General features: G+C 45.9%; 4 protein-coding genes across 4 annotated transcripts; all 4 read right to left on the bottom strand.

Annotated features, from left to right (window-relative positions):
* Positions 1 to 507: 507 nt before the first annotated feature.
* LOC127296518 (probable mitochondrial-processing peptidase subunit beta, mitochondrial) lies at positions 508 to 5,156 on the bottom strand. Its single transcript, XM_051326622.2, has 9 exons — positions 4,398 to 5,156; positions 3,365 to 3,529; positions 3,101 to 3,238; positions 2,799 to 2,950; positions 2,554 to 2,662; positions 1,730 to 1,828; positions 1,444 to 1,509; positions 1,249 to 1,356; positions 508 to 914 (listed from the first exon to the last, which is right to left on the bottom strand). The coding sequence occupies exons 1-9, from the start codon at positions 5,055 to 5,057 to the stop codon at positions 828 to 830; spliced, it is 1,584 nt and encodes a 527-aa protein (XP_051182582.1). The 5' UTR covers positions 5,058 to 5,156; the 3' UTR covers positions 508 to 827.
* A 2,222-nt stretch (positions 5,157 to 7,378) lies between these two features.
* On the bottom strand, positions 7,379 to 11,083 carry LOC127296519 (microtubule-destabilizing protein 60). The gene is made up of 8 exons (XM_051326624.2): positions 10,016 to 11,083; positions 9,871 to 9,922; positions 9,693 to 9,770; positions 9,450 to 9,569; positions 8,818 to 8,916; positions 8,551 to 8,705; positions 8,327 to 8,392; positions 7,379 to 7,775 (listed from the first exon to the last, which is right to left on the bottom strand). Exons 1-8 carry the CDS (start codon positions 11,008 to 11,010, stop codon positions 7,751 to 7,753), a joined length of 1,590 nt encoding a protein of 529 aa, XP_051182584.1. The 5' UTR covers positions 11,011 to 11,083; the 3' UTR covers positions 7,379 to 7,750.
* Positions 11,084 to 13,094: 2,011 nt separating this feature from the next.
* LOC139830243 (uncharacterized) lies at positions 13,095 to 16,925 on the bottom strand. The gene is made up of 2 exons (XM_071818250.1): positions 15,860 to 16,925; positions 13,095 to 13,687 (listed from the first exon to the last, which is right to left on the bottom strand). Exons 1-2 carry the CDS (start codon positions 16,923 to 16,925, stop codon positions 13,095 to 13,097), a joined length of 1,659 nt encoding a protein of 552 aa, XP_071674351.1.
* Positions 16,926 to 20,734: 3,809 nt separating this feature from the next.
* Positions 20,735 to 21,832, bottom strand: LOC127347886 (ervatamin-B-like). The gene has a single exon (XM_051374029.1). The coding sequence runs from the start codon at positions 21,830 to 21,832 to the stop codon at positions 20,735 to 20,737; it is 1,098 nt and encodes a 365-aa protein (XP_051229989.1).
* Between the last annotated feature and the right edge of the window lie 1,555 nt (positions 21,833 to 23,387).

A 23,387-nucleotide genomic window follows, 5' to 3' on the forward strand; every position in this document is an offset into this window, starting at 1 on the left:
CTTCTACTCCGTAAAAGACTTGTACCAAGGTATAGAAATATTATTCTGCGACTACAAAACTAACATGCTGAAACCATTTCGCACCAAACATCTATAAGCACACACCTGCAACCAACCTGAGACTGTTGTTCACAATCTTTGCAAGAAAGGCTCAATGCAATAGAGATGTCTAACAAATTATTGCAGGCAAATAAGGATACCACCGCCAGCCAACTCAATGCAATAGAGATGTCTAACAAATTATTGCACTTGTCAGAGGCAATAAGGATACCACCGCCAGCCAACACAATTGAGGTGCACCGCAAACCACAATACCTCACGGAGATGTGCACAGGTTGCATCACCTTGACCAGTGCCAACTGGTCATCTCCCACAACATGTTAATACATGATTGCAGAAATGTACAATACAAACTGAGAATATAAATAAAGCTTCGGCTAACAAATCATCAGGACAAGTACATTGCAAAGTTGCCAGAAGATAACATCCAAGCTAACAGCTACCATCTTTACATAAGCAGCTTTCATTTAATTATTTGCCGAAAGAGAATAATACCGTAACACAAGATGGAAGAGTGAGTCATGACAGATTCATCATCATCACAAAACAACGGATGGTCACCCAAGTATGCCACGTCAGTCGAATTTGCCTATCATTATTGACAGCTTTGTGGGTTTTGGAAAAGAAGGGCAAGGAAAACAAAGACTCAAAAAATCCCTCCACTTCTGCACACAATATGTGCGTGGATGTGGCCTTGACATACTGGTGCCAAAAAAGCAATTATCTTGCCTTTAGAGACTGTAAACATGGTACACCGCTAGATGTATCTAGTAACGGAGCATGTAGGTCCTGCGCCTGAACCAGTTGTAGTCTGGCAGAGACTGAATTGGTCCCATGGCAGCGATGGCAACATCCTGAAAGAAAACAGGCAGTAAGACCATGAACATTGGTTTAATGCCTTGCCCATATGACCGCCCATATATATTCAGGCAACAAAACAAAATATACAGAATGTGTCTTCTCAAGTTCTTTACACCCCAATGAGAGGGTTATTGGTATAGACTATAGACACAAAATGAAAACAATATACTACTATGATTAGAGGTCAGACAGTAACAAGACAGGCATGAAGATTATTATCACTTTGGCATCTTTTAGTGTTTTACAGCACATTCTGCCATAACAAAACACCAGAAAATAGTCGAAATTATACCAAATAAGATAAGGCAAGCTGGCAGAACACGGTACCTGGTCAAAGATGAAGCGGTTTGCAACACGCCTGATAGTGCTGGGATCAACTGCATCTATTCTTGCGAAAAGCTCAGGAATAGGAATTCTACGGCCGTAGATGAGTAGCTGCCAAAACAGAAGAACAAAGATAAGTTCCAGAGGACTAGTGTAACAGAATATAACGTGGCATTACACAATATATGGCTCCAATACCTGGCGTCCAATATCCTCAACAACAGCAGTGGAACCATCAAGATGGAGTTGGATGGAGGATTTCAGCTGAAAGTTTGACCAAAGCAATGACGTCGTCAGAAAACAGATGGTGAAGTTCATAGGCAGATACATATGTTCAAATACAATCATCCAGCAACAGAATATGCTAACTAAGTACACGAAAGGCACAAAAAAAAAGGAAATATGCTACAATACTATTAAGCCTTAGTAAGCCATAGGAAACACTACAACACGCAACCAAAATAAAATTTGTTGAGAGAAAAACCTGATTGCGTGCACGAATAACATCATCTTCAGTAACCCTGTATGATAATTTGCTCATCTCTTGCATAATTGCAAAAGCCAAATCATCCAAGCAATCAGCCTACAAAGCAAGGTCAAAGAACAGCATGAGGCAAAGAAAAGCACAACCCATCCTTTATACCACGAGAACTTGTTCACAAAATAATGGTCAGCATTCAAAATTTAATATACAGTAAAATCAACGGATGCATACTATTTGCTCGCATTTAACTGACAATGGTAGGCCTATTCACGTGGAGTTTCCATCAAATTAACGACCTCGTCCAGATTTGAACCTTGAGAGTTTACATTTCCACTTAAAAATAGATTACATTTCTGTGTGGGGACAAAATAAAAATACACAATGTACTTTTTTTAACAGCATAAAGGCAAAGTCAGCAGAAATGAATTTCATTACATCACATCTGAGAGAAAATACAGAATCAAATTTCACTTTTTTCTCTGGGTGCAACTATATTTCGTTTGAGTGTAAAAACGGACCCCTTCATACAACTACAAATAGACCAAATTGCCAAAACGTAAAATGTGAAAGGAAGTCACAAACAAGCAGAAGTTGGATTGTTACAGAAGCAAAACAGCAATATGGCACATGACAACTCCCAAAATAATCCATTACTAGAACTTAGGCATGTTCACATCCTTTTGTAGGTACTGTACAGCTATTGTAGTCATGGGTACAGGTTCGCATCACTGAGGGTTTACATCTGAGGCGTATGTCACTATGAAAAATAGATACAGTGAAGAAATTTTGCACTTTAATTAGAAAAGATAAAATACAAGACTGACCTTAGCAACAGCATAGACACCAAACAGGCCCGTTTCCTTGTAGTTTGTGTTGAATGCCATTATACTCTCAGCTATTTCATTGATCGCTACTCTCTGTACAAGCTCCGAACTATACCAATCAAGCAGGATAACAGAATGAAAAAATGATCAGTGGATTGCCTTTAAAATCATATTTGGCAAAAGGGGCTTGGTATACATAACGAAAATGACAAGATAGAAGAAGGTAAAAAAGGGAAGGAACCCACCCCATGTGCTTCCCTCCTCCAGCACTCTTGTTCCACGAACCAAGCATAGTTTGCATAACCATGAGTGCAATAGAATCGGGATCTGTCCAGGATGCCCCATTGAAAGCAACAGCAAATTGAGCGAGGGGCATGTCATCATCAATGATTCGAACCTATTGAGTAAAATAAAATAATCAATGATTTGAACAGCACAGGTAAATCTAGTGTATGGGGATGTCATCATCAATGATTTGAACCTATACAGTAGCATAAAATAGTCAACGATTTGAACAGCACAGGTAAATCTAGAGCGAAGTGCAAACCTCAGAACCGGTAAAAGTGGCTGGCTCCTTAGCAACCAACATGCCAGTTGTTGTAGGGTCAGTTGGCAGCTTGTTAAACAACTCCTTTGCCTGTTGTACAATATCCTCATGCTTAACATTACCTGCAGCAGTAATAACCTGAAAACACGCAAGAGTATGTGTTATTTACAAATAGTAGACTCCATCATGCTGCAGTACTAGCAATAAGATGAAGAGAAAAAAAATCCAGGTGCATGACAGTTGCAGATTTGTAATGTCCCATACCACTCTAGAAGCCGTGTAATGCTTTTTAATGTATGCTTCGAGACTCTCTTTGGTGATAGACTTGACATCATCAGCAGAACCTAAGATTGTTCTGCCAAGAGAAGTATACTGGAAGGCGGTTGCATGAAGATGATCGAATATAACTTCCTCTGATTGTCCCTCAACCTGCATAGCATAGGAACAGTCAGAAAATCATGTTGGTTCAAGATAGCACAAGATACAAATTAGTAGCATCTCCAAAATGTTGCAGTTGAGGTTCACAGCTTGAAATATGAAAACATAAGTTTGTAAAAGTCACAGCAGCACATAAAACGTGTATGGCCATAAACCCAAGGATTAAGTGAAGTTATGTGCAACCATTCAGTACTTCTCTTGTTAAATGTACAGCTTGGTCCAATTTAAATTTCTTGTGATCATGCATCATTCTACTCTACTTTAATAACCTTGCAGCAGAATTTAATAGATCATTTTCACACGCATACAAATACTGTATTCATTTTTGCTTAAAAAAACACTTCTTATCCAGAACAGTTTGATATTCATATGCAATTTTTTTTCCTGCAGTTCCAAGTTCTAAGTCTTGACCAGCCTTGATACAGCTAGAACAATGCCTAATACTAGGAGAATTAGGCCTCTGTAAATTGGGTCTTATTTTCTGAGAGAACATATTTGGCGAATTTAAGAAAACGGTTGTTCCCTAAAAGCATCCAGTATTCGTCTTCTCCTAAAGAGTTATCAAAACTTTCTAATACTCAATTTGCCTAGACTTTCTCTAGGTACCGATCTGCAGCTGTCTTCTAAAAAATAGCCGTTCATAACAATTCCAAACACTAAGAGAACAAGTCTTGTTAATTAATTCTTACAGTCTAAGAGAACTCTATGGATTAGTTATTAAGAGCATAACAAAAAATAAGAAATAGCTATGATGCATCACATCTAAGGGAGGATAAGCAAATGCACATCTAATCAGATCCTTACTGCAGTGGAGAAGTGATTAAATCAAGCAGACATGTAGGTGCATCAGGGAACTAACCTCCTGCATCTCACGGAGGATTACACTCCGCTCTCTCTTGATGCATTCATCATCAAGTTTAGAGTTCTGCAGAATGTCGGCGAGGATACTCATCGCGCGCGGGACGTCCTTGTCGAGCACCTTGGCGTAGTAGGTGGTCTGCTCCCGCGAGGTGTAGGCGTTGAGGTGGCCGCCGATATCCTCGATCTCCTTCTCGAGCTGGCCCGCGCTGCGCGTGCCGGTGCCCTTGAAGAGCATGTGCTCGACGAAATGGGCGACCCCGGCCGCCTCGTCCGCCTCGTACCTGCTGCCGGCGTCGATCCAGACGCCGACGGTGGCGGTGCGCGCGGCGAGGTTGGACTCGGTGGCGACGCGCAGGCCGTTCTCGAGCGTGGTGACGCGGGTCGCGGGCGCCGCGAGGATGGCCGAGTGGTCGGCGTGGGCCGGCACGGGGCTGGCGTAGCGGAGGAAGCGCGGGTCCGGGTGCTCGAGGCGGCGGAGGCGCGCGTTGACGGCCTCGGAGATCCGGTCGTACGGCATCACCGGGGCGCGGTCGGGCGCGATGGCGCCGGGGGGCGCCGCGGCGACGGCCGTGGAGGCCCCGCGCGTGGTCCCGGCCGCGGAGGCCGCCGCGGCGGAGCGGCGGCGCAGCGCGGCCGAGAGGATTCGGCGGAACGCCATCGGGGAGATCTGTGGCGGTGGTCTCGCCGGCGGCGGCGGGGGTGGAGATCTGGCAGGGCTAGGGTTTGTGGTGGGATGGGGACGGGTCGGGGAGGAAGAGATGGGGGGTGGGAGAAATAGAGAAGGGCGTGGACGACGCCTGCCAAGTGGGGAGAGGCGCTGGGTGCTCGTAGCTTAGCTTGCGGAGGGCCCACAAGCCAGTGACACAGAGGGGTTTTTTTTCAGAGAAGGTAGTTGGAAATCGGATTTTTTTTTTTGAGAGAGAGGGGATGTGAGATTACTGGTTCAGCATTTTCTTTTTCTTCCAAAGGGCAGTGGAATGTGCACGAGCATTTGAAAAAAATATTCCCAACTTCTAGAAAAATGTAGATTTATCTAAATTTAAATGCATTACTATGGATTAGTTTCAGAACATCACGCCATGAGACGATGGTAGCTTACGGCCACCCGTGGGCACGTTTGAAATTCCGACAGCCCACGACTGTCGTTCGGTGGTGTGTCGGGCCGAGAGGAGGGTGGAGAGGGAGAGATCGATTATGCGTGAGAGGAGAAAGACGGCTATCACCTTGCCCGTCTTCTTCCCCACCTCCGGCTCTAGCGTGCCCTGCTTCTTCCTGCCTTCAGCGGCTTCACCATGCAGTGCCTCTTCCCAACTCTGGCGAACCGCCCCCTAGCACCGGCCTAACCGACACCCACGTGCCGCACCGCCCTGCCCTAGCCGCCTCCTCCGTCGGTTCGCCGCCCCCAATCCAACCATTCCTCTAAGCCCCCCACATCTCCTTCTTTGGCTCTAGTGACTTGTACCCATTCAACCCTAAGCTCGGCGCACCCCTGCATCCCCCTCCCTAAGTTCTAGGCTTGCCATCGGCGGCACCATCGCGGCCATCCGCATCGGCTCTGACTCCGGCTCGGTGTCGGTCACTCCATCGAAGGGAGGGGAGGGACGAGAGGAGGGGAATCGGCATGAAGAGGGAAGGTTGCGGAGGAGCGAGTCAGCCAAGCGGAGCAAGACGTTCGATCTATGTGGAGGAGAGAAGATAAGAAGAGATATGGGCTTATTGTTGGGGGTCCTACATGGCTTACGCGTTGTCGAGATGGACCGTGTCCACGACATAGTTTTAAAAACTGGACCGGACCGGGGGTTCAACCGGGAAAAAACGGAACCAGTGCCTCTGTTGGTTTTTTAAGCGCAATGGACCGCATGCGCTGGTGGGCCCGAATAAACCGGCGAAACCGCGGTCCAACCTCCGGGTTCACGCACTAAAGATGCCGCTGACCAGCTGGACTGACGTTACTTGTTGCTTTAGATAGAGATACACATGTTTTTTACTATGACCCACAAGGCATCAATGAAAGTCCAACGTAATTACAGATACACTTCTTTTCTACATCTACATCTACTAGACATCAATGAAAATTTAACGCTCCAGTGGGTTTTCTTCCAGCTTGCATTGCATGCAAAATTCATATACGCATATAGGCAGCGTCGGAATTTGGTTGCTGTAGCGCTTTTAGTTGGCCGCCTGGTAGCATGTTAGCCTTGGACACAGCAAAAGTTAACATGTTGTTGGTCAATAGGTCACTACTCTTTTATGTCATTATGTGGATTATTATGCGAATTGCAAGTCTAAATTGTTTTGCACAAATAATTATTTAATTAATTCATCATTTGTAAGTAAAGTATATTACTTTATATCTAAAAAATCGGACAGTGAACCGGTGGTCCAACCGGTGAAAACCTGAACCGACGAAAACCTGAACCGACGACCTCACCGGTTCGATCACCGGTCCGGTTTTTAAAACTATGTCCACGGTCACCTTTGTATGAGCCGATTCGCACGTCATGAGTGTTTCCTAGTTCCTACTACATACAGTTGTAAGACGTTACGCGCACACTATTACTACTCCCTCCGTCTATACAATATAAAAAGATGTACAAGATTTGTCTAAATTCAAATTTATGTATATAGTAAAGAGTGTCTAGATATATCTAAGTTTAGACAAAATTTATACTCCCTCCATCACACCAAAAGTGTCTCAACTTTGTTAAAATTTGGATTTATTCGTCCATCACACCACACTTTTGGCGTGATGGAGGGAGTACATCCTTTTATGACAGATGTAGATGTAATCGGAGGTTTGCTAATTTAAAGTTAGCTTCAATCTGATGCACAGGAGGTTTGCTAATTTAAAGTTAGCTTCAATCTGATGCACAGGAGTTCCCCGGGCACAACTTGAGTACACACTTTAGTTTACCACTGAATATTTTCAGTTCGGTGCAATTCAGTTAGACAAAGCTAAAAACCGGAACATACACAGCATTTATCCAAAATTCAGATAATTCAGATATATATATATATCAACACATTGGTATTTCGAGTTTCTTGAGAACCAACTTAGGAATACAAGATTGTCACAGAAATTCATCCTTGAATTTCACGCCTATGGTCTCTTGACAACAGTTGCTTCAACCCTGGTGCGGATGCATCTGAAGTACAGAGCATAATAACGAATGTACAGAAGAGAAGTTGGAGATCACCCAAGCTACAAAAACTGAGTATCATCTCGTTGCACCTGGAAACATTAAGAAGAAGCTACTTGAAAGAATGGGAGGCATCTGAATCATGCGTGTTGATGCTCTTCGGTGCTTCGTAAATGCGGTTGATGTTCATGTCGCTTACGGGCTGTAGTCTTCAGCTTTCCGTTGACCATGCATCGCTGTCGATAGTAACTGTCAGCATTCATTCACATAACCAAGCATGGTGAGCATGCTTTGTATAGAGATTATTAAGAACAATGAAATTCGCCATGCATTCCAGTCAATCTTTTTCCATGGTGAAAGATGAATTCTTTGGCGGTAATTTGGGCCACAAACTATGAGCACATTTAATTACAGGATATACTATAAGGCCATAATATAATACATGGAACATGAAAATAGTTAACGATGAATGATATGGAAGTGCAATACAGAACGGAACCATAAACTTCATATCACATGTAATTACTTTTTATATTTTGTGGACATCTCTATTATAGTGTCTGTTTAGTCAGCCTTGGACCATAAAACTCACCATGATAACCTTTCAGCCTTGGATATCTATATGGCCATTCAATATATGGAACACGAAAACAGTTAACGATGAATGATACAGAAGTGCAATACAGAATGGAACCATAAACTTCATAACACATGTAATTACTTTTTATATTTGGTGCACATCTCTATTATAGTGTCTGTTTAGTCAGCCTTGGACCATAAAACTCACCATGATAACCTTTCAGGCCGGAGATGAAAGTTAGGCTCCTTTGGAATTGTTATGCCCTTTGTGGACCTTTAAACAAGCAGAGGTAAAATTAAGAGTTAGTTACTTTGTAACAGGTCAACTCTGAACTACAGAAATCTAGACAGATAATATCGAATCAGTGGTGCAATGGTTGAGTTAAAATTGAAATATTTCATCTATGAGTTTCACAAAAGACCAGGATTCACCTTTTTGGGACGAATGGCCGATCAAAATATGGCATTGGCTGTGCTTTGGGAACAAGCTCTTTCCTCAACTGCCTGATCATTTCTTCCTCCTCCAGCTTCTCTTGTTGCTCCCGCTCCAGCCTTAGTTGCTCAGCGTACTTGGTCCTCTCGGACACCTATATTCTCAAACAGCCATAGTTAATATAATGATAAAGGTAACACACCAGTTCTATCGAAATTAAGACTTCACACATATGCAATGTATAGTTAACTTGTAAGGAGGCTTACATATTGATCGAATCCAGCACGTTCAACTGCTCGGACATCACTATGGAGAACGAGGTCAACTGGCTCAGTCCTTTCCTTGACCGGTGGCTTTATCAAGCACTAATGAAAATAGAGATACAATGTTATGACAATATCACTTGTTACGCTCTGAACTACAGAAAGCTACCATCATAGTGCTTCCACAGAAAGCACGGTATAAATATTATGCAAAAATCTGTTATCAAACAAAGATCCATTGGTAATCGATCTTCCTTCATAGCTAGTATGTGCTAAGGATCAAATTCTGTAAATCTGACATTATGCCAATTTTGCTAACTCCAAGAACTACCCTGTTGCTAAAAGAAGAGTCAAAACATGCACAAGAAACAACCTTCAATCTGGTGTCTGGTATTAGAACAGATTTATCATCCTTCCAAGGTATTGAACAAAATGCTAATGCAGGTGTGTGTTCAAGAAAATTAGGATATACAAAGAACTAGCCTGTTTCCATAATAACAATTGTACACAAACAACAATCTTGAATCTAGTTTTACAACAAACTTATCTTCCTTCCAAGGTATAGGACAGAATGCTACTGCAGGGCGGGCAGTATTCAAGAAAATTAAGCAATACAACATTACAAAGTAACAAACCTCAGGCTCATCTGTTGTCCATGGAAGTCCTTGAGCGATATGTATACGCTTCTTTTCATCCTCAACGAGCATTTCCTGCACTTTCTGAATGAACTGCTGCTTTTTTGCCATTCCTCGTTGCTGTTTATAAAACAATTCACGCGCGATCCAATATTAGTATAGATCATTTTAACTACTGAATCCACTACTATGGACTTGCCCACTAACAAACAGAACCACCAGCCAAAATGCCTCGTTACTCACCTCTGTTCTGAGCTTGAAAGGATGCTGGCTAGTGACCTTGAGCTTCCTGTTCCAGCTGCTCCTTAGCGACTCAGATGACTGCCGAATCACAGAGCACAAAATGGACACTGGATTTAGAGGGCACAGATAGTAAAACATGATCTACTCTAGAGCACAACAAAAGGTATTTCATCCTTACGTTCCGCCGGCTCCTGCGGCCTCCGGTGGTTGCCTGGCTGTCCCAGCTGGATCTGAAAAGATGAAACGAACTCTGATCAACACCTTGCATCAGCAACAGCCTAAATACAATCGGTTGTCCTGCTGGTTGGTCGGTACCAACTGACCTGTTGCTCTTGCCGTCGAGTGAGCTGCAGAGCCTGGTCGGCCCCAGGTCCAGGAAATCGGCCGAGGAGAACACCGCGTCAGCCCCCTCCTTCCACGGCTGCAGCCCGGGCAGCGCCCACGCCTCCTCGCCGGCCCGCTCGGCGTCGGCGGTGGCGCCGGAGATGGAGAGCAGGCTCTCGAATGCGTCCACCAGGTGCCTGACGCGGCCGGACCCGGAGTCCGGCACGCTGTTCAGCGCCTTGGCCATCACCCTGCTCCGGATCGCCCTCACCTTGCTGCTCCCCTCCAGTCCGGCCGCGTCCCCTTCCTCTGCTCCCTCGGCGGCGGCGGTGTGTGCCTCCTCCTCCTCCTTTTTGGGTTGGTCATCGGTGACGGCGGCGGCGGCGGACGCCTGGCGCTCCTTGAGGAAGAACTCCTGGTGCGACGCGCGCAGCGCCTCGCGCGCGGCCTCGCGGCACTTGTCGAAGTCGAACGCGCCCGCGTCGCCGGTGTTGTTGTTGTTGTGGCGACGCCGATGCGCGCCCTTCTTCGCGACGAGGAACCGGCGCTGCGGGGCCGGCGGCGGCGGGACGGGGGCGAGGGTGCGGCGCCTCCGCCTGACGGAGGCGGTGGCGGTGGCGGTGGTCGGGGCCCTGGAGGGCGGCGGGGGAGGGGAGGCGAGGGCGTTGGGGTCGGAGTTGTCGGAGGCCTGCGAGGGGCGCGCGCGGGAGACGGACCTGGACGGGGTCTTCGCCGTGGCGGCGGTGGCCGGGGTCTTGGACGGCGGCGGGGGAGGGGAGGCGAGGATGTTGGGGTCGGAGTTCTCGGAGTTCAGCAAGTTCCGCGCTCTGGAGACGGACTTGGACGGGGTCTTGGCCGTGGCGGCGGCGGCTGAGGACGCGGGCTTGGCCGGGGTCTTGGGCGCAGACGGGGCCGGGTGCTTGGCGGGGGTCTTCGCCGTCGCCGGCAGGGTCGATGGCTTGGTCGGAGTCTTCGCCGCCGCCCCGGTCGCCATGGCTAGGGTTTGGAATCGTGGTGTGAGTTTGGGGAGTTTTGCTTGTTTGGGTGGGGAGATCGGAAATGGAAGGGAGAGGAAGAGAAGGAAAAAGAAAAAGGGGATGGTTGGGGGCCGAGGAGCCTAACGGCTAGTTTTGGTTCTAATCCAACACGCTCCGCTCGATTGAGTCGTTTCCGCACTCGATCCGGGTGTTGCCTTGCTCCCGTGGCAATGACCTGGGCCCGCTGTCAGTGAAGGTGGAAATATAAAGAGCAAGCCGATGTGGATTTTTGAAAAACAATGAATTTCTCTTTTTTTGAAGTAAGAAACACGTATATTAGCAAACAGGCCGCCTCATTAAAAAACTTCCAGTCCCCTTAGGTACCCTGGTAAGGAAAAGAGTGCGAAAGAAACCTGTTGCGACAACATTACAAAGCGTTCTTACAATCGTTTTGGAGAGCCGCCAACACATCCGTTGGGACAGATCCACTAAGAGAGTCTCTAGAACCACCTCTCCCTAGCTGCGCTAAGCTATGAGCAACACCATTACACTCCCGAGCTACAACCCCTTAGCATCCAGGATGATACTCCAGAATTGTGATATGTTCCGCTCATCACTTGTCAGCGCTTGCACCACACGCAGACAATCACTTTCTAACAATGCCCTTTCACAGTAATGTAGCTGAATGGTTTGAAGGCCCTCCAGGCATGCCAACATTTTGGCTCTGCTCTAAGCCACTTGAAAGATGAACTTGGCTATTTTAGCGTCACTTAACCAAGCCAACGTCGACGCATCTCACATTTGTACCATTTCAATCTTGCACTGATATTTTCTAAGGGGGACCTTTTTTTTGTTACACTGGTTTTTGCCCTTTTTGCGAATAGAACCTAAGAGAAACATCGAACAATATAAAGCACCTCAGTACAAACAAAAATTATAAGAAAAATCCTGAGATGCTTCTCATCTTCAACCAACCTTGTCGACACCGCGTCGCCGCTGCCGCTCCTTCCTGAGATGGCTTGGCGTTGTTGGTTGGGACTAACCACAGATGAAGCTTCATGAAGATCCAGAGATCCCCCCATCTAGAAGAGGTGAAATATGCCTTACACAAAAAGTATATACATAAGAGAATGTGGGGCCGGTGCACGGGACATACCGATTTCTCATTTTCTATGTATGGCTTGCTTGCTTGGACTCTTCTTGCTTTCTGCTCTCGGGGCGGTGTGAATGTTTTGGTTTAACGTATGCCTCTGGCAGGGACGGTTTCGTGTTAATATATAGGGGCATAGAGATATACATCAGAGATTACAAACGGTAGAGAGAAAAGGGGAGATCGATCTGATCTTTATCATAGATCAGTCGATGGTTACAACAACCTCCATTCTATCTCTATCTACCGAACTCATCTAAAGAACCAACGTGCCAACAATGTTGTACACGTTAACACCCCTCCTCAATCACAACCCTTTCCTAGGTTGAGATTGTGTTTGAATTCTTCAAGCTGTCGAACTGGTAAGGCTTTAGTAAAGCCATCTGCCACTTGATCCTTGGATGAAATGAATCTAATCTCCAGCTGTTTACTTGCTACTCTTTCTCTTACAAAGTGGAAATCAATTTCTATGTGCTTAGTTCTAGCATGAAAAATGGGATTAGCTGATAGATAAGTAGCTCCCATATTATCACACCATAAGCAAGACACATGTCTCTTTTTCACACCAAGTTCCTTCAAAAGAGATTCAACCCAAATAACTTCAGCAGTGGCATTTGCTAGAGATTTGTATTCAGCTTCAGTGCTTGACCTGGACACTGTAGCCTGTTTTCTGGCACTCCAAGAGATCAAGTTGGGTCCAAAATATACTGCAAAACCTCCAGTAGATTTCCTGTCATCCACACATCCTGCCCAATCTGCATCTGAAAATGCACTCACCAATGTAGAGGATGATCGCCTGAAGGTTAGTCCAAGACTTACTGTTCCACTAACATATCTCAAAATTCTTTTGACAGCTGACCAGTGTACAGTTGTGGGAGCATGCAAAAACTGACATACTTTATTAACTGAGAAAGCAATATCTGGTCTTGTGAGAGTTAAGTATTGTAAAGCTCAAACAATGCTTCTATACCTTGTACCATCATCTGGCCCAAGAGGATCTCCTTCAGATATTGAAAGCTTTTCTGATGCTGAGAGCGGCGTGGGCAACGTCTTGCATCCCTTTAACCCTACTCTATTAAGCAATTCCAAAGCATATTTTTCTTGTGTTAGCACAATGCCATGATTCATGCGCTTAACCTCTATTCCCAAGAAATAATGGAGATCACCAAGGTCCTTCAATGCAAACGCCGAACCAAGGTCTTGAAGGAGAGCTGTTATTGCTTTGTTGGAGGAACTAGTGACAATAATATCATCAACATATACCAACACATAAATTGTAATACCTGACTTGTTGTAAATAAACAATGAGGTATCTGCCTTTGATGCCAGGAAACCAAGTTCTTGCAATTTTGTGCTCAGCTTGAAGAACCACGCTCTCGGAGCTTGTTTAAGTCCATATAGTGACTTGTCAAGTTTGCACACATGAAATGGTGCCTTTGGATTCTCATAGCCAGGCGGCTGCTTCATATAGACATCTTCTTCCAGAACGCCATGAAGGAACGCATTCTTCACATCTAACTGTCTTAGACTCCATCCTTGTGAGACTGAAATGGCTAAAACAAGTCTAATAGTAGCAGCTTTAACAACAGGACTAAAAGTGTCCTCATAATCTATACCATATCTTTGTTTGAAGCCCTTTGCTACTAACCTAGCCTTGTATCTATCTATAGTTCCATCAGCTTTTCTTTTTATTCTATATACCCATTTACAATCTATAAGGTTACTACCTTGTTGTTTGGGAACTAGATGCCATGTTTTATTATCTATTAGTGCCTTATATTCTTCATCCATTGCATTTTTCCATTCTTTGTTGTTAAGAGCTACTTGTAAACTTTCAGGCTCTTCACTAGTTGAACAGGAAAGACCATACCGAATTGTTCCATCTGTATACTTTTTCGGTTTTGAATTACCTGTCCTTGATCTTGTTTGGTAAACAGGTTTCGATGGCACACCAGAGACTGCAGGTGCACCATCCGCACCTGATCTGCCTGCTCCTGACGCCTGCTCGGATCCCGACGAGGATCCTGTCGGGGCTGGCGATGCGCTTTCCCGCGCTGGCGACGCGGCACCGCGTGGTTCGTCGGCGTCGCTTCTCGAGGTGACGCTCGTGGGCGACACACGCCCTGCTGCTGCTGGCTGGCGCGATGTTGGCGGGGACCGCAGACCAGAAGAGGACCCGCGACGTGACGTGGCGCCGTCTGGTTGGTAACGCGCGGCACGGGATGGATGTGCCGCCGATCCCAAGGAGGATTCACTGCTGTCCGAGGTTTCCGTGATTCGAGGCAAATCTACCTCGTGTCCAGCGCCACCATGCGATGACAAGCTGATTTCTTCACCGTTTGGCACCAGATTTTCGATTTCTTCACTGTTTTGCGCCGGATTGTCTCCTGCACCTCGCTGTGCCTGCAAGGGACTTAGATCACCAGGTACAATAGAGTCATTAGGTGTTAGATCAATGCATTGTTTTTCCCCCTTTTGATTTGACACCGATGGAAGTTGGAGATGCTCCGGTAGAAGAAGGATTTCTCGGCGTAGAAGGGAACCAGCATTGGGATGAAGTTTGGAGAAAGGGAAAACCGTTTCATCAAAAACGACGTCCCTTGAGATATAGACTCGACCAGAAGTGACATCTAGACACTTGACCCCCTTGTGCATGTTACTATAGCCGATAAACACACATTGTTTGGATCTAAAGGCCAACTTGCGTGTGTTGTATGGTCGGAGGTTTGGCCAGCAGGCACAACCAAAAACGCGAAGAGAGGCATAATCAGGTGATTTTTGGAATAGACGCTCTAATGGTGTATCGTCATCAATTACTTTGGATGGCAACATGTTAATAAGATATGTGGCGGTTAAGAATGCCTCATCCCAAAATTTTAGAGGCATAGATGCATGAGCTAAAAGAGCAAGCCCTACTTCCACAATATGGCGGTGCTTGCGTTCGGCCGACCCATTTTGTTGATGGGTGTGAGGGCAAGACACATGGTGTTCAATGCCAATGTTTTGAAAGAAGGAGTTTAGTTTCTCATATTCACCACCCCAATCTGATTGCATAGCAAGGATTTTTGTGTCAAATTGTCGTTCAACAAGGCTTTGAAATCTACGAAAGACTTCAAAAACTTCAGATTTCTTTTTAAGCAAATAAATCCACACATATTTGCTAAAGTCATCAATAAAACTGACATAGTAGGTGTATTTTCCTACTGAACTAGGGGCAGGGCCCCATACATCAGAGAACACAAGTTGCAGGGGTTTGATGGAAACACTAGTTGATCTTGCATAAGGTAATTGATGACTTTTTGCTCTTTGACAAGAATCACAGACAGATTCAGTGTCAGATTTATTTAGACTAGGAATACCATAATGACTAAGAATTTGTTGAACAACTCGAAAAGAAGGGTGCCCTAATCGATCATGCCATCTAGATGCTGGAAGCTTGATGGCACTAAGCACTTGATTATTCCTGAATGATGATGAAGAAACCAACGGGTAGAGACCTCTTGTGCATCTACCTCTAAGAAGAACCTTCTTCGTTGCCTGATCCTTGACATAAAAATACCAGGGGTGAAACTCAATGAATACATGATTGTCTAAAGTAAGACGATGAATAGAGGCAAGATTTTTTGTGGCATTAGGAACATGAAGGACTTTGTTGAGATGTAAATTTTTAGATGGGGTTTTAACAATTGCATGACCAACATGACTAATGCTCATACCTTGTCCATTGGCCGCATGGATTTGATCACGGCCCTTGTATTTCTCCTTCATGGTGAGCTTGTCAAGCTCACCGGTGATGTGGTCGGTGGCACCAGAGTCGCCATACCAGTTGGTGTCCACCCCGTAGGAAGCAGCATTTGCTCCCTTCTCCTCCTCTTCTTCTTCATCGTCGGAGTAGCGATGCCAGCATCTCCACGCCGGGTGTCCCGGCTTGTCGCAGATCTGGCAGATGAGATCGCGGTCTTTGCCGCCCTTGTTGCCGCCACCATGGCGACCACCACCACGACCTCCTTGATCTTGGTGACGTCCTTGTCCTCGGCCATAGCCACGGCCACCTCTTCGGCCACGGTGTGTGCCACGGTCACCACGGCGGCCACCACCATTACGTCCACGAGATGCGGCGTTGGCGGAGGATTTGCCGACGTCGCCGTCGGTTCCGATGAGCAGGCGCATGTGGTTGTCGTAGGAGTCGAGCTGAGCGTAGAGCTCAGCCACGGTGACCTTGTGATCGGGGTTGGCCCCGATGGCGGCGAAGAGTGGATTGTAGGGGTCGTCTAGCCCGGCGAGGAGGTACTCCACCACCTCGTCTTCCTCCATGGGACGGCCCGCGGCGGCGAGCTCGTCGGTGATCGCCTTCACGGCAGCAAAGTACTGCGCCGTGGTCTTCCCCTCCTTCTTGGTGTTGGCGAGCCGCACACGCAGATTGGCGATGCGGGTGCGAGACTTGGCGGCGAACATGGATTTGATGGCGAGCCAAACCGTTGACGCCGTCCTCATCCCGATGCACGAGACAAGGATCTCCTTGGACAATGATGCCAACAAATAGTGGAGGACTTGTTGGTCAGTCTGAACCCAATTTTCATAATCGGGATTGCTCACCTCAATTTGACCTTTGCCGTCGCTGCTGTCGACGGTGATCTTCTCCGATGGCGCCTTGTTGGTTCCATCGAGGAACCCCATCAGGCGAGCGCCGCGTACGGCGGGGAGAACTTGTGTCTCCCATAGCAGGAAGTTCTCCCGCGTGAGCTTCTCGGCGGTGCCCTGCGTTGGGAGCGGGCTGACCATGCCGACGGAGGATGAAGAGCTCATAGCTAAGGTTTTAGATGTGTTTAGGAAGAAGTGGCTCTGATACCATGTGAATGTTTTGGTTTAACGTATGCCTCTGGCAGGGACGGTTTCGTGTTAATATATAGGGGCATAGAGATATACATCAGAGATTACAAACGGTAGAGAGAAAAGGGGAGATCGATCTGATCTTTATCATAGATCAGTCGATGGTTACAACAACCTCCATTCTATCTCTATCTACCGAACTCATCTAAAGAACCAATCTAAAGAACCAACGTGCCAACAATGTTGTACACGTTAACAGGCGGCTCCTCCTGGGAGTCGACGCCTCGCAACGTCAAAACCCACGCCAGCTCGTTCCTTGTGATCGGCACCCGGCGCCTGCACACGCGCGAGCCAACAGGCAAAAAGAGCTCTTCCGGCCGGCCTCGTCGCAAGCACGGCTCGCGCGGCCGGGCATGTTCCCGGACGAACCGTGGCGCGCTGCCGCTGATGGGCGCGGCGTTGCGCCGATGGCGGCGCCCGCGAGCACCGGTGTTCGGGACGGCCCCAGCGTCGGCGTCGGGCGGAGCGTGGTGCAGCAGCGGAGCACGCTGTACGACTCGTTCGAGCTCAACGCGATGGTGGCGCGGCTGAACCGGCTGCTGCTGCACGGTGGGGACGGCGCGAGGCGGCCGGCGGCGCCACGGAGCCCGGCCGGGGGCTGGCTCGCCGTGCCGAAGGTGCTCATCGGGAAGATCAAGCGCGCGTTTCTTGGCGGCCCCCGGCGAGGAGGCAGCTAGAGACGATGTGTGCCGCGCGCACCCTGCAGCGTGCGATGATCGATGGTCTTTCCCTATCGCCGTGTTACTGAACTCGTAGTGGCCGAACTACATGGCTGATGGCTCGATGCTTCTATGCCTGTTCGTTAGCAGCCCAGCTGAATGCCATATATTGTGATACGACCAGTCAGAGTGATCGAGCGTTTGACAAAGTTGAGTGCCGGAATTAATACCGTTCTATTTTGCTCACAAGAAGTTTAAATTTTAATTGATGATTTATATATGACAATGCATATTTAAACGTGCGTAGGTTCCACTTTATTCTTATCGTCATTAAAATGTACGAAAAAGAGGGGAAATGCTGATCTGATCCCGGGCTGAGATGAGCCCGTTTCGTGGACCATTCGTTTTTGTTAAGGTTTTGACAGCCATTGGTGCTATGTCTGTTGCCAAAATATTTCAGCATGTTTCCCATAGCGTAGACTCCAAAGTCCAAACATTGCCCAGACGTCCGTCAGCACGTGGCCTAGCTATTTACTAGGCTGGCACCTCAGAGTTGAACTAGCGCAGATTTTAAGACAAAACGTGTGGCGCAAAAAAAGAGCTCATTTGAGCCCGAGAGCAAAAACACCCCCTCCGAAAAAGAGGTTGAAGTCTCACAAAATAAAGAGGCTATACTATACAAGACGGTTTTTTATGCTCAAAAAGTAATTTTAATTCCCATCAGTCTTTTCGTTAATTTCCTGATATCAACTAATTGATAACTCTTTTTTGCATTTTCTTTTGTCGGACAGTGTATGGGAAATATTTATCAAGAAAGATCGGTCCCATGAATAGAAACCGAAACTGATATGACGTGCGAACAAAGTAAGTAGTACTACCTACGGCCACACACCTTTATCATACTTGATTATTATTTTATTGAATTATATTCTTGTACAGAAATGGCCGCAACAACCAGAGGGGACTAATCTATGTGGATACTATGTTTGCGAGTACATCCACAGAATTGTCAGCGAGAGAACGAATAATCAAAGAAATAAAGAGGTACGAAAACAATATTCACAAATTTATTTTGTTACCTACCGATGATCAAATCCCGGACAAGTAAAATATCTCGCGACAAAGGGAATCGGTATCGTATGTTAATGGTTCAAACGATCACTAAGTTATCGCTGAATGTGTGGGAGCCATTATGGATATCCAAGTCCCGCTATTAGTTATTGATCGGAGAGGAGTCTCGATCATGTCTGCATAGTTCACGAACCGTAGGGTGACGCGGTTAAGGTTCGATGTCGTACAAGTAGATTCAGAATATGAGATGGAGAGCGAATGTTGTTCGGAGTCTCGGATGGGATCCAGGACATCATGAGGAGGTCTTGGCGTGGGGCGTTGGGAGCCACGACGGCCAGTCCAAGGCTTGGACGCCTCGCGACCGATCGGCCGGCCAGTTTTTTCTGTCCGTTGCGCGTTTGCGTGCGCGCCACTTTACCTGTTCTTTAGTCCCACATTGCTAAGCCAAGCGAATTGGGGCATCCCTTGAGCCTATATATAGAGGACCCCATGGAGAGGAATAAACACATTAAGGCTGCTCTTGGCTGCACCTTTCCTTCCCACCCTAGCCGCACTCTCTCTTCCTCCACCATATTCCTGCACCGGCTTGGTGAAGCCTTGCAGGATCTTCTCCTCCTCCACCACCACCACGACGTTGTTCTGCTGGGATTCCGAGGGGATCTACCACCTCCGCTGCCCGCTGGAACGGGGAGAGGAAGTACTTCATCAACACCGTACGTGCGACCGAGTACGAAAGTGTTATCGGATTGCAGCACCAGAACGATCGTCTACATCAACCACGAGATGATCTCGTTAAGGTTTGGATCTACGAGGGTTAGTTCTCATCTATCTCGTTGCTCCGAAATCACTTTAAGCGGTCTGTTTGGACTGTATCGCTTAAGGGTAGACCATATGGGCCGGGCCCATTAATCTCGTACGAGCTACCTCATCCTGGATGGAAACCAACGCTAGTTCGTTATGTTCGTTAGTATGTACATACGTACATGGTATCTGTTGTTGTTTTTCTGATGGTTTTTATTTCGAAAATTATTCAAGTTTTAAATAAATGTTTGAATTTGAAAACTGTTTAGATTTGAAAACTGTTCAAATTTGAAAATTGTTCAAACAAAAAATTGTTCAAATTTAAAAATGTTCAAATTTAAAAAATATTCAAATTTAAAAATTGTTTAGTTTAAAAAACAAAGAATTTTAAATCGAACAAAATTCATATTTGAACAAAAATCATATTTAAACAAATTTCGAATTTAAACAAATTTATAATATAATTTTTTAAATCAGAGCAAAAAACAAATCTGAATAAATTTCGAAATCAGCAAACCAACACAGCAAAAACCAAAAAGAAACCAGCAAAAAACCAAAAAACCTGAGAAACCGGAAAACAAAGGAAGAAACCATATCTGCTAGGCGCTAATGGGCCGGCCCACACCGTCTGTCGCTTGAGCGGGAGCGAATCGCTCCCGCATTGAGCGGCGAATAGGGACGGGGCACGCCGCTGCCGGGGGGAGTTGAAGGGGAAGAAGCAGTCCAGCAGGCGTCCCGTACAGAGCTACTCGGCCCAATAGAGCCAGTTTAACGACAAGACGTCGAGATCTATTTTCGGAGTAGCGGGCCAGAAACGTTGGGCCGGCCGTGAAGTACGGGTCCCGGGTGAAAAATGGCCCCGGGATCCAGCGGAACGACCAAGCAATCTGGTACGTCCGTTCATGGAATCCGATGGCTGACGACATCAATTCGCTGTGGTGATTCTTAGGTAGTTCGATTTTACTGTAACTTAATGATGCGATCATAAAGATACATTTGATGTGTTGGTCTAAAGGAGCAACGCCAATCATAGGATTAGTAGAGACATAGTACATCATCATACCACTCCACTAACATTGGGAGTACATTACTAGGCGGTACATTACGAACACTCAAACTAATTAATGGAGTACATGCATTATTAGGAGATCAAGCATACGAGCGATTGAACTATTTCGGATGTGCTGGGTACAGTGGGTACCTCATAATGCCGCAGAGGCCACCATCAGCCTCATGACCGCGCTCGATACGCATGTAGCCCCTCTCTCCCCACGACACCCCCCACGAGTTCTTCACCACCCAATACTTGACGCCGGGATCGTTGGCATCATCACTTGGCATCGTGCCGTAGCCCACGAGTAGGGCTTGGTGCCGTTTCTCGGTGTCGCAGGGCCCTCTGAAGATGCCGCCACTGTAGCGCATGAACTCGCTGGAGTTGGTTCCCCGAATAGAAACAACGATGGGCGCGAGGGCCACAGCGTCCATGAGCTTCTTCTCATTATGTCGATGCACGAATATAAACCTCCCGATGGACATGACGGGAGGTCCTGCGGGAGTGGTGCAGTGCGACCCATTTCCCACATACGGGTACTGCTCCGAAGAATGGATGCCATGCTTGTTTATGACATATTGAAAGGCCCTGGAAGCACGACCGCCTTTACAACCGTTATTCCCGTTGGTGCAGTCAACCATTTCCTGACTAGAGACGTTGACGCGCTTCTTGTTCTTGAGGAAGTGGACACTCTCCATCGCCTGTGCAGCAGCAATAGCCCAGCAGCTTCCGCAATTCCCCTGGTGCTTCACGCTGGTGAGAACACCATCCACAGTCCGCCAGTCAACGGTGAGTGGCAGCTTGTCGGGGTAGTACTCGCTAGGCTGGTGAAGGTTGAGCTTTCTCTCGTTGCGGGATCGGACCTCGAGGGGGGAGCAATTGGCAAATGATTCAGCGTACTCATCTTGGGTCATGTCCGCAAACCAGTTTAGATTATGTTTCACGCGTGCGCCGCCCTCGTTCAGCTTGTGCACAGCATGGGCCTCTGCCTTGAAGATGGCGAAGCGCTTCTCCTTGTCAATGGGGTCGCCATCGCGCCTGTAGAGCATGTACCAACGCTCGTACAGGCCACGCATGCTCTCCTCCGAAGCAACATTCTCCGAGCTAACGTAGATTATGTCTTCCACCGGCGTGCTCGCCATCGGCGTGATCGCCGCTAGAGCCATGGCCGTCAGTGCGACGACCATGGTGATTACAGGGAGCATGCCTCTCGCCATTGAAACGGTATAATATGTAGTTGTGTGGGTGGATTCTTATGAAGTGAGTGTTCTATGGTCCCACCTCCTTATATAGGAGATCAAGATACAACTGCACATGGTTGGGCGTGTCCTCTGTTCTGCCACAGCCTCAGGCCGGGACGGTTCAACCGTAGACCAAACTATCTTTCACTATCCACAATAGATGTATCATATGTAGTATCATGCATTATATGCATTTCTAAAAGCTCATATGTCACTAAAATTAATGATGAGAGAAATCATATTGGTATCAGAGGTAGATACCGTATAATAGTACATAGAACTAGAAAAATAAATGTTAAATAGATCTTGTACACGTATTTGCATTGATATTTTACAAATCAATAAATATAAGAAGACTATAATAGTATAATATCATACCATGCATTGTAGAGGTAGTATCATGCATTACTATCATATATGCATGATACTATATGATTTCCCCATTGTGACTAATATCAAAATGCATATTTATGTCACCACATCTGCGCACGGAAGATATGTGATGGAACATTATAATAATTGTATGTTGCTATGGGTGAATTAAGTGTTTAGCCTATGCATTTAATAAAAATAATATTTGGTTATCATTGAAAACTAGCACGGGGCGATCGCAAATGCGAGGACATCATCCATCTTCTTTAACTATTTTATATCTTTACTCTTTAATTGTTTTATCTTTTCTCTTTAATTATTTATAATCATGTATATTCATAATATATCAACAGATAATATTTTTCATAACCACCAAAGAAATTATAGAAATAAATATCATAGTTGCAGATACCATCTTTTATCTATTTTAATTTTCATGAAAGTGATATTTGTGCTATTTACACAATAATGATCATTTGCCTCATTTATACGTGATAATTTAATTCCACATTGAATTCAAGTTAGGTCACTACCTATCTCATAGTGTTCAAATGATCCATTTATGAAGCAGAGTAGGTTTTCGTTCCAAATTAGGTGTAATCTGGAGAATATTTTGTAATATCATATTTTAGCCACATTGATGAAACATTAATCCTTACTTCTTATTTTTTTGTTGTAAAAAACATGTTTTTTCTGTGTGTTGAGTTTTAATAATATTATACACTTTTCTCGTGTGCGGATTACTATGTATCTGCCGTCGAGACTCCTTTTTGCACCGCTCAACCTATCTCTTTCATTTGCAATAACTATGCTGATAGGTAATGGACCACAACTAAATTGCAAAACACTCATCTAGTTTACCATTTGAAAAAAGTAACATGTAAAATTACAGCGAAAAATAATGCACGTCCAATCACATCATGTCTGCCAAAATATCATTGTGATTAGTTGTTCAGAGTTATGATGAACTATTGGTTGTGGCCTCATTTGGGCGTGCATATGAAATCATTGTGGTTTATTAATAAAGTGGGTCCACATGATTAATGTTCCTACTCTATATTTTTGTGATAAATTTAGAATATGGATTCTTGCAATATAATTCAGTTTCGATGATACTTAATTATTAGAACTAGAAGGATACCCCGCGCGTTGCAGCGGG

This window comes from Lolium perenne, chromosome 4 (genome assembly GCF_019359855.2).
Source record: "Lolium perenne isolate Kyuss_39 chromosome 4, Kyuss_2.0, whole genome shotgun sequence".
Taxonomy (NCBI): Eukaryota; Viridiplantae; Streptophyta; class Magnoliopsida; order Poales; family Poaceae; genus Lolium; species Lolium perenne.

Excerpts from the sequence above, each read along its gene's own strand:
- LOC139830243 (XM_071818250.1), bottom strand. The coding sequence starts at position 16,925 with ATGGTCAGCCCGCTCCCAACGCAGGGCACCGCCGAGAAGCTCACGCGG. Across the intron at positions 13,688-15,859 it reads CCATGCGGCCAATGGACAAG|TCTCACAAGGATGGAGTCTA; the intron begins GTATGAGCATTA and ends TAGCCATTTCAG.
- LOC127296518 (XM_051326622.2), bottom strand. The coding sequence starts at position 5,057 with ATGGCGTTCCGCCGAATCCTCTCGGCCGCGCTGCGCCGCCGCTCCGCC. Across the intron at positions 3,239-3,364 it reads ATTACACGGCTTCTAGAGTG|GTTATTACTGCTGCAGGTAA; the intron begins GTATGGGACATT and ends GCGTGTTTTCAG. Across the intron at positions 2,663-2,798 it reads GGAGGAGGGAAGCACATGGG|TTCGGAGCTTGTACAGAGAG; the intron begins GTGGGTTCCTTC and ends TGATTGGTATAG.
- LOC127347886 (XM_051374029.1), bottom strand. The coding sequence starts at position 21,832 with ATGGCGAGAGGCATGCTCCCTGTAATCACCATGGTCGTCGCACTGACG.
- LOC127296519 (XM_051326624.2), bottom strand. The coding sequence starts at position 11,010 with ATGGCGACCGGGGCGGCGGCGAAGACTCCGACCAAGCCATCGACCCTG. Across the intron at positions 9,923-10,015 it reads CTCGACGGCAAGAGCAACAG|ATCCAGCTGGGACAGCCAGG; the intron begins GTCAGTTGGTAC and ends TCATCTTTTCAG. Across the intron at positions 8,917-9,449 it reads GGACAACAGATGAGCCTGAG|TGCTTGATAAAGCCACCGGT; the intron begins GTTTGTTACTTT and ends TATTTTCATTAG.